The 12,449-nt window shown below is 38.8% G+C and overlaps 1 protein-coding gene across 3 annotated transcripts in view; it reads left to right on the top strand.

Moving 5' to 3' along the window:
- Window positions 1–12,449, top strand: part of VPS41 (VPS41 subunit of HOPS complex) — a 282,612-nt gene that overhangs the window by 173,163 nt on the left and 97,000 nt on the right. For all 3 annotated transcript variants that reach the window (XM_023738305.1, XM_023738307.1, XM_004383951.3), the window contains exons 8-10: window positions 1,202–1,321; window positions 2,526–2,672; window positions 8,593–8,659. In XM_023738305.1, coding sequence (XP_023594073.1) covers window positions 1,202–1,321; window positions 2,526–2,672; window positions 8,593–8,659 — 334 coding nt within the window. The remainder of the gene's footprint in view (window positions 1–1,201; window positions 1,322–2,525; window positions 2,673–8,592; window positions 8,660–12,449) is intronic.

Here is a 12,449-nt window from a genome sequence, read left to right as displayed (position 1 = left end):
GCCTTAAGCTATATACTGTATAAATGTCTTTTCTTAAGGGATTTAAATTGGATGTCAAAAAAATATTTTATTATGTCCTTAGCAATTCATGAATTAGTAGGACTACATGATCTTCGGAGCCCTGCTGGCCCAGTGGTTAAGAGCTTGGCTGCAAAACAAAAGGTCCGCAGTTCAAATCCACCAAATGCTCCTTGGAAACCCTATGGGGCAGTTCTGCTCTGTCATATAGGGTCACTGTGAGTCGGAATTGACTTGATGACAGTGAGTTTGGTTTTTTGGTTTTGAGTTTAAATAGGAGCCTACCTCACACATCAGCTAAAGTTCCTTGCTAAACATATAGAGGTGGGTAGATGGGTAGGTAGATACACAGAGATAACGGATTGTTTTGTTTTTTACATGATCATCAGTCTTAGTGATTTTGACTAGGAATTACGTGATATTAAAATTTATCCAGCAGATAGTTTTATTACAGATTCTTCCTATTAAAATATTAAAATAAAAACTCCAGCTACTATAAACTTTTTAAAGAAGTTTAATCCTAAAGCGAATTTATTTTGTGATGTGAATTACTACTCAAAAGCCATTATTAAAATTATTTGTGTTGGTTTAAATGAGAAACAGACTGCTTCTAACTATCAGTTTACTCGGTGACTAATATATATTATTTTCAGGGAAAAAATTATGAGGTTTTAATTTTCCAAGGTACAAAATGAATTCTTAATCATTTAAAGAACTTTCCATGGTACACAACTTTTGATTCACTAACGTGCAGTCTTCTTCATGAATGTTGGTATTTTGGTGCCATCTTGTGGCTTGATGTTGTAGTAACTTCAACAATGTCCCGGTTTGGATAAAATGTGCTGGTAATTCTTCCCAAACTGCAAATCACCTACTACTATACACCAACCAAAAAACCAAACCCGTTGCCATCTAGTCGATCCCAACTCATAGTGACCCTGTAGGACAGGGTAGAACTGCCCCATAGGGTTTCCAAGGAGCGGATGGTGGATTCTAACTGCCAAACTTTTGGTTAGCGGTCTGAGCTCTTAACCACTGTGCCACCAGGGCTCCATACTACTTTAAGTTATACATAAAAATGTTCAGATTGAGCTGTTTGTTATTTGGTCACATGGACAGACAAAAATAGTATCTAATATGTGACTCTCAGTTTCTAAAATGCTCTTTTTCTATTTGCCCCAAGTTGCTGCTGTTTGAACGGTCTTGGATGAGCAGATGGAAGTCTTCTGTTCTGCATGAAGGGGAAGGAAACATACGAAGTGTGAAGTGGCGAGGCCACTTGATTGCTTGGGCCAACAACATGGTAAAAGCGCATCTGTATTTGTGCAGAGCCAGGAGGGTGACAGCTAATATGGCTGTGCACAGGGGAGAGGGTGCCACTCACTGAGGGGGTCATTTCTAAAAGATACAAGTGGTCATTTCCAAAAGATACCTAATTACTGTGTTATGAAAGCCAAAAGCAATCTAATTTCTTTTACCTTCCAGGTATGATATGAGTCATACCTGGAAGGTAAAAGAAATTAGATTGCTTTTGGCTTTCATAATATAGTAATTCCCAACATATTCTAGACTCTATTTTAGAGTAAGAAACCTGAGGCCTGGAGAGTAGCCAAGAAAATGAAAAGGCATCTTAATAATTGAAGGGCTGCATTGGGAATGTGGTCTTGAAAATACCATTTGCCTATTAGCCAGGGGCAAGTAGCAGTTGATATAAAACAAGCACAGAATATCATTGATTTCTGTTTTACTCTCAGTATAATCACAGGCAAAAATATAGGCCTGGCTTAAAAAAGAGTGAATCAGAATTTTTGGTGCTGCACTTATTTAAAGTTTACTTCATATGAGTTGGGACTGGTAGAAAGTTTTTACTGATGTCTTTTTGATACCTTGCAGATCTTTTAGAATTTCAAAGTATAATTTAACAAACAGTTTTATTCAGTTTTAAATGGTAGAAACCTTCCAGAATCTACCTTGCTATTCAGGACTTTTCTTAATTCTCCAGGTTATAACACAGGTAAACAAACCTGTGGCCTCTTGGTTTATTTTTAGCTGGCTGCTTGCTAGATGTTTCCATTTGAGAACTTTACAATGTTAAGTACAGTATTCTTTATATAGTGATTTTTTAGATACAAAGCTTTTCTAAAAAAATAAACCCCATTTTTGTGATGAAACAACACAATTAAATGTTACTTGTCTGTCATTTTGGAAATGCACTGGTTGATCTTCGTACATTTCAGATTCGGGTTGAGTTTGATTCACCCATGTCATCCCTCATAAAATCTCCTTTGCCCAGAAAGAAGGAATGTTTTTCTTTTGTTTTTGGTTCTCGTAAGGGTTTGTGTGGAGCAGAAGGATTTTCCTTTGCACAACTGCCAGCACTTCTCAGTAACCACAGTCAATATTTTGCAGTGCTGGTTATTGGTGGTGTGCAGCAATGGTGGTTAATAAATTTCCCTTTACTTTCCTTCTCCCAGGTAGAGGCTTTTTAATGCTACTTTATTTTCCAGGGTGTGAAGATTTTTGACATCACCTCAAAGCAAAGAATCACCAATGTGCCCCGAGATGATATAAGTCTTCGCCCGGATATGTATCCCTGCAGCCTCTGCTGGAAGGACAACGTGACGCTAATTATTGGCTGGGGGACTTCTGTAAAGGTGCTTGTGCTTGTCTTTGTAATAAACCATGTTATTTTAGATCCGCTGAGGATGTGCCAAAGGAATATGAGTTCTTGAACGGCTTCTAGGAACCAAAGTATTTTCACCTGAATGTTATCATGTTGTGATAACCATTTAATGCTCGAATTCTTTCACGTGTGTGAATTTTAAGATACAGTCTTTCTTTTCATGCCATGCAAAACAATTTGTGATCTTTGCCATGTTTAGGATGGTACTGCCTTTTTTTTTTTTTAATCTTTTTTTAATTTCCCATAACCCAGTTGACTTAGCTATTTATGGATCGTGTGGTTAGTTTTCTTGGTTAGTCAGGTTTTCCCCTCTTTATTGTTCTTTCCATTTGTTTCCCTTTCATTGACCCTTAGCTTCTTCATTAAAGTTATTGATGATGGAGAGAGAAGGTTAAAACTAAATCATCCTGCTTGCTTGGTAATAGTTTGATGGAAAAGAGGCCCAGGCTTACTATCTGTAATAAGAGTTGGGAATATTTTGTGTGGTATAATTATCTGACCCTTCTATGCCTGGATAAATGAAATTTCGCTATTCTGCAAAAGGAATCCAAAGCTCATTTACACTTATTTCATGCTTACTAGGTGCTTGTCTTATATTAGATAACTTAAGAGCAAAAAGTTGTTGGCTGCTTTTCAAAAATATATAGCTTAATGTAAATAAAATCAACTAAAAGTTAGCTGAGGTACAGATGTAGGAGAAAGTATCCCAATAATAACCTAATGGATAGAGTTCAGACTTTAGAGTCAGACAGACTTGGATCAATTCCAGCTTCTCCATTTATTTCCTTTGCGAGCCTCTCTAAGCATTACTATCCTTATCTGTAAAATGGGGTACTAATTGTTCTCACATCATAAATTTTGGGGAGGATTAAATGAGGTAGTGCGTGTAAAGAGGTTAGCATAGAACCTGGCATATTGTAAGCACTTAATAAGTATTAACTGTCTTGTTATTATTCCACCAAGTTCTAGAAAAGTCATAACACTTATTTTTGTTTTTTCGTGAAAAAGACATGTCTATTTAAAATTTCACTCTTCTCTGGAAAGGGAAAGCATAAAAATTATTAATCCAATGATTATTATGACCAAAACAAGCATTGTTAATTACGTTTGAGATAAGATCCTCCTGGCCTTTCCTGTGGTATGATTTAAGTTCTCTTTGCTTCCTTTCGTAGTTGAACATGGGGTAATTGTTCTCGTGTGCTAAGTGAACACAGCTCTATTCACTGTTTTAGGTTAAAGAGAAGGAAGCTATGCCCAGTAGTCTAGGACAGCAAAAATGATTCCCCAGCCTCCCTACCCCATGTGTGGTTACTCATCCAGTAAACTTTTACTTTTTAAATTCCTCATATGGACCACGTAGATTTTTTTCTTTTCTTTTAGTTCTCATTTTCTTTTCTTTTGGTGAAAGACAGGGAAAATTAGCCTTTAGGGACACATAACAGATTTACTGATTGCTACCAGAAATGCTTTCTGTAGTAGACTGAATAATGACCCCAAAGATACCAGATCCTTGTCTCTGGAACCTGAGTTTCCTGTAATTATGGCAAAAGGGTGAATATGACCTTATCTGGTGAAAGATATGATTAAGTTAAGGATCTTGAGATGGAGAGATTATCCTGGATTATCCAGTTGGGCCCTAAATGCAATCACAACCTGTTGCCATCGAGTCGATTCCAACTCATAGTGACCCTATAGGACAGAGCAGAACTGCCCCATAGGGTTTCCAAGGAGCGGCTGGTAGATTTGAACTGCCAACCTTTTGGTTAACAGCCAAGCTCTTAAGCACTGCATCTCCAGGGCTCCTTATAAAGAGGCAGAGGAAGATGCTATACAGAAGAGGAGAAGGCAATGTGACCACAAAGCGGAGATTAGAGTGATGTGGCAAAGTAATGCCGGCAACCCCTAGAAGCTGGAAGAACGCAAGGAACGGATTATCCCCTAGAGCTTTGGGAGGAAGCATGGCCTTGCCAACACCTTTATTTCGCCTCAGTGAAACATTTCAGACTCCTGGCTTCCAGAACTGTGAGAGAATAACTTTTTCTATTTTATAAGCCACCAAGTTTGTGGTATTTTGTTACAGCAGCCAAATGAAACTGATACAGTTTTACTGTGCCCACATTAAGATGCAACTCGTATAAAATGTTTTCATGTCAAATGTTGTTATTTTATTAGAGATTCCTTTTCTTATGACTCATTCTGTTACCTGTTGAGCACTTCGTCTCAGTTCACGATCTTACTGTGTTCTTTTGAGTGAAGAGAAGATAAAGACATGAAATTTCCTGTCTGAAATAGAGCAACCTTGTTAGGGAGAAACAACCACAAACAGTAATAAAGTGTACGTTTAAGAGTCAGCTGTTTACTTAAGTCATATATTTGCCCCACAAATATTTACCAAGTGCCTACTATGTGCCAGGCAATGTTCTAGTGTTGTGGATAAAAAAACACACAGATGACGTGCCTCTCTTGGGAAATTTACATTCCAGTGAGGAAAGATGGTCGTGGTCAAAAAGCAAGCAAGCTACTGAATTCACTGTGTACATGGTGGTGACTACCGAGGAGAGCAGTTAAACAGCGTAAAGGTAAAGGAGGTTGGGGTAGGTATTGTTTTATATAGGGAGGGGCAGGGACAGCATCTCTAAAAATTAACAGGTCATTTGAGCAGAGATCTGGAGGAAAGCAGCTACACAGTATTGAAGATGGGGGACTGTGAGACAGAGGGAATAGCGGGTACAAACACCTTGAGGCAGGCGGGAGTGTGATTGGTGTGTTTTTGAGGAATGTGAAGGAAGCTCTTATTGCCAGAGTGGATGGAGCAGGTGTGGAAGAGAGCAGGAGGAGATGATAGTAGAGAGAGATGTGTGTGGGTGTGTTACGGTGCGGAGACAATGAAGAAAATCATTTAGGGCCTCACGGGCCTTTGTAAAGTCTTTGGGTTTTAATTTGAGTAAGGTGGAAAGCCAGTAGAGTGTTTTGAGCAGCGAAGTGAGTTAAGTGATCTAACTTGAATTCTAAAAGAATCGCTCTGGTTGCTGTGTGGAGAGAGTAACGGGGCAGTGCGTTGGGGAGACCAGTTAGAAGGCTAGCACAGCCACCTCAGTAACAAATGATGGTGTGTGTTAGATCAGTGTAGTGCTGGAGCTGGTGAGGATTGACTGAATTCTGGACATACTTTGAAGGTAGACCCTACAGTATTCGTTGATGATTGGATGTGGGGTAAAAGAAAAAAATAGAAGCCAGTGGCAACTCAAGTTTTTGTTTTTTGGGTTTTTGTTTGCTTTTGTTTTTGTTTTTACCTGAGGACTCAGAAGAAACAGTTCTTTTTGTGTGTTTAGAGGGAAACAATCAGGAGTTGTTTTTTGGATATGTCCAGTTGAGATGTCTGTTAGACACCTGAGTGGAGATGTGGAGGAGACAGTTGGAAGAGGCAGATTGGTGTTTATGAGGCATGTTCATGGGTGTTATTGATGTAAATTGCTCTTGTAATCCTTGATCTGCTCTTATGAAGGACATGAACTTCGGGTAAAATTTAGATAAATGTTCATACACCTGCAACTGCTTCTACCTGCTTATGAGACAGGTGCTGGAATAAGAGCTCAGACCACAGACCTGAGGAGCCATGAAGTAGAGCCCTGCCCTGGGCTGCCATTAGGGCCATGTTTCCTTGGTCTTCAAAGGGACTGTGGCATGTGGACAAGACATAGTCAGGCCGTGGCCTGAGTTCTGGTTCTAACTGTGATTTTGGGTAACTTACATAACTCTCAGAGCCTCAGCATCCTTATTGCTAAATGAAGGATGAAGAATTACCTTCAGGGGTCTTTGAGGATTGGAAGAGGTCCAGTGAATCCTCAGGTTCTGTCAGTATCTCTGAAATCTCTCCTCTCCATCCCCCTGTCAGGTCTCCCTGGCTGTGGTTTTGCCCCCTTCATCCTGCCCTCCACAATGCAGCTGGAGTAATTTTTCTAGAGTGCAGATCAGATGATGTCAGTCCCCTGTTTAAACTCCTCCATGGATTCTCATGGCCCATAGGATGACACCCTAATCTTGAGCATGACTTCAGAGATGCTGCATGATCTGAGCTCTGTGTTTCTCTTTAGTCTCAACTCTGTTCTCCCTCACCCCTCTGTTTTGTCTAAATGACCTTGCAGACTATTGCATTGCCGTTTTGCACCTGTCTTGTCTCTCTTGCTTCAACTTAGATATCACTTCTTTGAGGAAGCCTTCCACATCTGTTAGTAGATGCCCCTGCTCTATACTTCTGTATTTCCCTGTCATCTTCTAGCAAAATGTGTTATTTAATTGTGTGTCTTCCCCACTAAACCATAAGCTTCTTAAGAGAACAACTCTACCTGTCTTATGAAGCACTTAACCTAAAACTGGGACCCAGTAGTTGCTCAAAAGTTGCTAGCTAATATTGCTATTTTATATGTATATATATATATTTATATTTGAGAGACTACTCCTCATGTACTTCTGTCAACACACTAAAAGAGTTGTCCATTTGCATTGCAGAGCATGCCTTGCTAGACAATTAGTAGTTTTCCCACTTAAGTGTGGAAAGAAGAGTGGAGAACTTGCAAGGTCAAAGGCCTACAGACAGAAGAAGGAAACTGGGGAAAGTGGGAGGTAGAGAAACTGTTTGAGATGGATAGGAGACAAATGGCAAAAAACAATCAAGGGAAGAAGATAGCCAGTCCCTTCTATACCTCCACAGTCATGGGTTCAGGTCCCAGGTTAGGGACAGCAAGGACGCTCATGGGTTACTGAGTTGCTGTAGTGTCGCTGAAAGCAACTTGAACATGTATATTAAATGAACAAACAAAACAAAAACCTGGTGTAAGTGTGCATACTTGTTGCTCTGTCAATTCTACTTCTAGAAGTTTGTCCTAATGAAACAACAGTCCAAAAGTTTCATGTAAAAGTATGTTGATTGCACTATTGCTTGTTACAGAGATAGAAAAAAACAATTTAATGTCCAAAAAGGGAACTAATTAAATAAATTATGGTACATTCATGTAATGAAATACTATAAAAATGCCTAAGAGTTACATTGTAGAAGAATATTTAAATAATAAATTATGTGTAGTAAATTGTTAAGTTAAAAAAAAGTAGCTTCCAACCATTTTTTTTTTAAGTTTAATAATGGTGTTCCTTTTGTGCGGGGACTGTGGATGATGTTTTATTTTTCCCTGTGTGTTTTTATTTTGTATTTTAATTTTCTATGGTGTACTCAGACATACCAGTAATCATGAAGATGGTACAGGACTAGGCAACATTTAGACCTGTTATACATAAGGTCACCCTAAGTCGGAGCCAACTCAAGGGCATCTAACAACAACAAATTATAAGTAGTGGAGATGCTACAGAAGAACACAGTACTTTCTGAAAGAAGGAAAAAAACTTGATCACTGATGAAAGTTATGTAGGATCAGTACTTAACTTTAGACTTACCTGCCTGGCTGAACTTATGTAAATTTTTCTCATTTCTTATTACAAAAATAGAATATGTTCATGCTAGGAAGTGTAGCAAACGGAATAGAAAATGTTCACTTATCACCCACAAATAACCATTGTTTATCTGGATGATGCTGGAAATTGCCCTTAAAATCTTAAGAGTTAGAGAATGGGTCATTGGAAACATGTTAAAACTGCGTTATAGCTTCCTTTTTTTCTTTGCCCTTGAATAAGATTTTATTGAAGAATAATGTTGGAGAATGCAAGTAGTGATTGCTATATGTCATCCAAATTAATTTCTATCATTTAAGTCACATGATAGATTGTGTACACTTCACCTTTAGTGCTACGTAGTTAACAAAAGTATCATATATTGGATAAAATATTAGGGAGAATTTTCCACCCACTGATTAAAAATTACTTGCGAATTTATTTTCCAGATATGCTCAGTGAAGGAACGGCACGCCAGTGAAATGAGAGACTTGCCAAGTCGATATGTTGAAATAGGTATGACTCTACCATTTATCTTCTGTGACTATAAAACTTCAAAAGAGTGTCCATTTTATTACATAGAAGCATAAAACCATGTTCCTTTACAGGGTTTATCACTTGGTACCTCGATAAAATAGATTAAGAAGCTTTCGTTGTGAATTTTGAAACTTCCATCATGGAAACCATCTTTTCTAACTATATTTCTCATATTTATACATTAACTTTGTAGGTGGCTTTGAAGTCGGGTAACCGTGGGTTTGGGTTCTGACTCTGTTATTTACAATATGGACTTTGGGCGATTCACTACATGTTTCAATATTCTCATCTGTAGAATGTGGACAAGAGTATCTATCTTACAGGTTGTCTGTGAGAATTGTGTTGTTAGTGCCATCAGGTCAGTTCTCACTCATAATGACCCTGTATACCACAGAACAAAATGATGCCCAGTGCTGTGCCATCCTCATAACCATTGCTGTGTTGGAGCCCATTGTCGGAGCCACTGTGTCAGTCCATCTCTTTGAGGGTCCTCCTATTTTTTGCTGACCTTCTACTTTACCAAGCATAATGTCTGTCTCCAGGGACTGGTTCCTCCTGATAACATGTCCAAAGTAAGTGTTCTTCTCACTGTTTTCGCTTCTAAAGAGCATTCTGGCTGTACTTCTTCCAAGACAGATGTGTTTTTCTTCTGGCAGTCCATGGTATATTCATTGTTCTTCACCAACACCATAATTCCAATGCATCAATTTTTCTTCGGTCTTCCTTAGTCATTGTCTGGCTTTCCTGTGCATATGAGGGAATTGAAAACACCATGGCTTGGGTCAGGTGCACCTTAGTCCTAAAGGTGACATCTTTGCTTTTTAACACTTTAGAGAGGGCTTTTGTAGCAGATTGCCCAATGTAATATGTCATTTGATTTCTTGACTGCTACTTCCATGGGTGTTGATTGTGGATCCAAGTAAAATGAAATCCTTGACAACTTCAGTATTTTCTCCATTTATCATGATGTTGCTTCTTGGTCCAGTTGTGAGGATTTTTGTTTTCTTTATGTTGAGGTGTAATCCATACTGAAGGCTGTAGTATTTGATCTTCATCAGTAAGTGCTTTAAGTATTCTTCATTTTCAACAAGCAAGGTTGTGTCATCCACATATCACAGGTTGTTAATGAGTCTTCCTCCAATCCTGATGCCACGTTTTTCTTCATATAGTCCATCTTCTCAGATTATTTGCTCAGCATAGAGATTGAATAAGTATGATGAAAGGATACAACCCTGATGCACACTTTTCTGATTTTAAACCACACAGTATCCCCTTGTTCTGTTTGAACAACTACCTCTTGGTCTAGGTACAAGGTTCCACATGAGCACAATTAAGTGTTCTGAAATTCTTATTCTTCACAATATTACCCATAATTTTTTAGGACCCACACAGTCGAATGCCTTTGAGTAGTCAATAAAATACAGGTAAACATCTTTCTGGTATTCTCTACTTTCGGCCAAGATCTATCTGACATCAGCATTGATATCTCTCATCCCATGGCCTCTTTTGAATCCAGTTTGGATTTCTGACAGTTCCCTGTCGGTATACTGCTGCAACTGTTTTTGAATTATCTTCAGCAAAATTTTACTTGCATGTGATATTGATGTTATTGTCCTGTAATTTCCACATTTTGTTGGAAATTCATGCCAAAGATGAAGAAATTGAAGATTTTTACCAACTTCTGCAGTATGAAATTGATCTAACATACCATCAAGATGCATTGATAAGGAAAATATTAGTCCAAGGGACTAATGGACCACATGAACCACAGCCTCCACCAGCCTGAGCCCAGAAGATCTAGATGGTGCCTGGCTACCACCACCGACCACTGTGACAGAGATCACAATAGAGTTTCCAGACAGAATGGAAGAAAAATGTAGAACAAAATTCAGATTCACCAAAGAATACCAGACTTACTGGTCTGACACAGACTGGAGGAACTCCCAAGAATATCGTTCCCAGACACCCTGCTAACTCAGAACTGAAGCCACTCCCAAAGTCCACCTTGCAGCCAAAGATTAGACAGCCCTATAAAACAAACAGTAACACATATGAGGAATGTGCTTCTTAGTTCAACCAAATGGGCAACACCTGCCCAAAAGCAAAGACCAGAAAGCAGAAAGGGACAGGAAAATTGGATGAGTGGACATGGAGAACCCGAAGTGGAAAGGGAAAGGAGGAGAGTGCTGACACGTTGTAGGGATAGCAGCTACAGTTTATGTATAAATTTTTTAATGAGAAACTAATTTGTGCTCAAACTTTCACCTAAAACAAAACAAAATTTTTTTTTAAAAAAAGATGCTTTGATAATTGCTGGTGATTGGAATGTGAAAGTTGGAAACCAAGAAGAAGGGTCAATAGTTTGAAAATATGGCCTTGGTGATAGAAATGACACTGGAGATTGCATGATAGAATTTTGTAAGATCAGCAGCTTTTTCATGGGAAATACACCCATTCCTCATTTATTGACAGGATTAAGTTCCAAAGACCAGGTCATTATGCTAAAGTCAGGGTTATGTGAAAATGGAGGATAACCACATCAGATCACAAAAGGGAGGATAACTACATCATTACATAACTTCCAAATTACATCATTACATAACTCCAAACCACTGACAGTCATGGCCCAGCCAGATGACACATAACCTTAACCATCAGGGCCAGCGTTACTCTCGCCTCACATCTTGGCCTTTGTTATTGCCAGATACACATCGTTAATACGCAAAATAGTCGGATAGCAGATTTTTTTACTAGTGTCCTCAATGTGAACTGTTGGATAATGAGATATTCAATAAGTGAGGAGTAGGTGTGCCTTCTTTCAGTGACGTAAACAATGGCTATACACATGGACCTTGCTGGATGGAATACACAGGAATCAAATTGGCTACATCTGTGGAAAGAGAAGATGGAGAAACTCAGTATCTGATATCAGTCAGATAAGGCCAGGGGCCGACTGTGGAACAGACTATCAGTTGCTCATATGCAAGTTCAAGTTGAAGCTGAAGAAAATTAAAACAAGTCTGCGAGAGCCAAAGTATGACCTTGAGTATATTCCACCTGAATTTAGAGACCATCTCAAGAATATACTTGTTACATTGAACATTAATGACCGAAGACCAGGCCAGTTATAGGATGACATCAAGGACATCATACATGAAGAAAGTAAAAGATCATTAAAAAGACAGGGAAGAAAGAAAAGATCAAAATGGATGTCAGAGGAGACCTCTGAAACTTGCTTTTAAACATTGAGTAGCTAAAGCAGAAGGAAGAAATGATGAAGTAAAAGAGCTGAACAGAAAATTTCAAAGGGTGGCTCGAGAAGACAAAGTAAAATATTATAATGAAATGTGCGAAGACCTGGAATTAGAAAACCAAAAGGGAAGAACACACTCAGCATTTCTCAAGCTGAAAGAACTGAAGAAGAAGTTCAAGCCTCAAGTTGCAATATTGAAGGATTTTATGGGCAAAAAATGGAATGACACAGGAAGCATCAAAACAAGATGGAAGGATAGCCCCATAAAACAAAACGGGACTAATGAGGCATAGCAGTCCAGGGACAAAGACTAGAAGGCAGAAGGGGACAGGAAAGCTGGTGCTAGGGAACCCAAGGTTGAGTAAGGACAGTGTTAACATGTAGTGGGGTTGTTAACCATTGTCATAGTGCAACATGTGTACTAACTTTAATGAGAAACTATTTTGTTCTGTAAACCTTCATCTAAAGTGAGAATAGCAGCACAACTGGAAGAACGTAAACAATGTCACTGAATTG

The sequence above is a fragment of the Trichechus manatus genome, unplaced genomic scaffold (assembly GCF_000243295.1).
Source record: "Trichechus manatus latirostris isolate Lorelei unplaced genomic scaffold, TriManLat1.0 scaffold00114, whole genome shotgun sequence".
Classification (NCBI taxonomy): Eukaryota; Metazoa; Chordata; class Mammalia; order Sirenia; family Trichechidae; genus Trichechus; species Trichechus manatus.
Note: the sequence above shows the minus strand (reverse complement) of the source record. Positions and strands in the feature narration are given on the sequence as shown.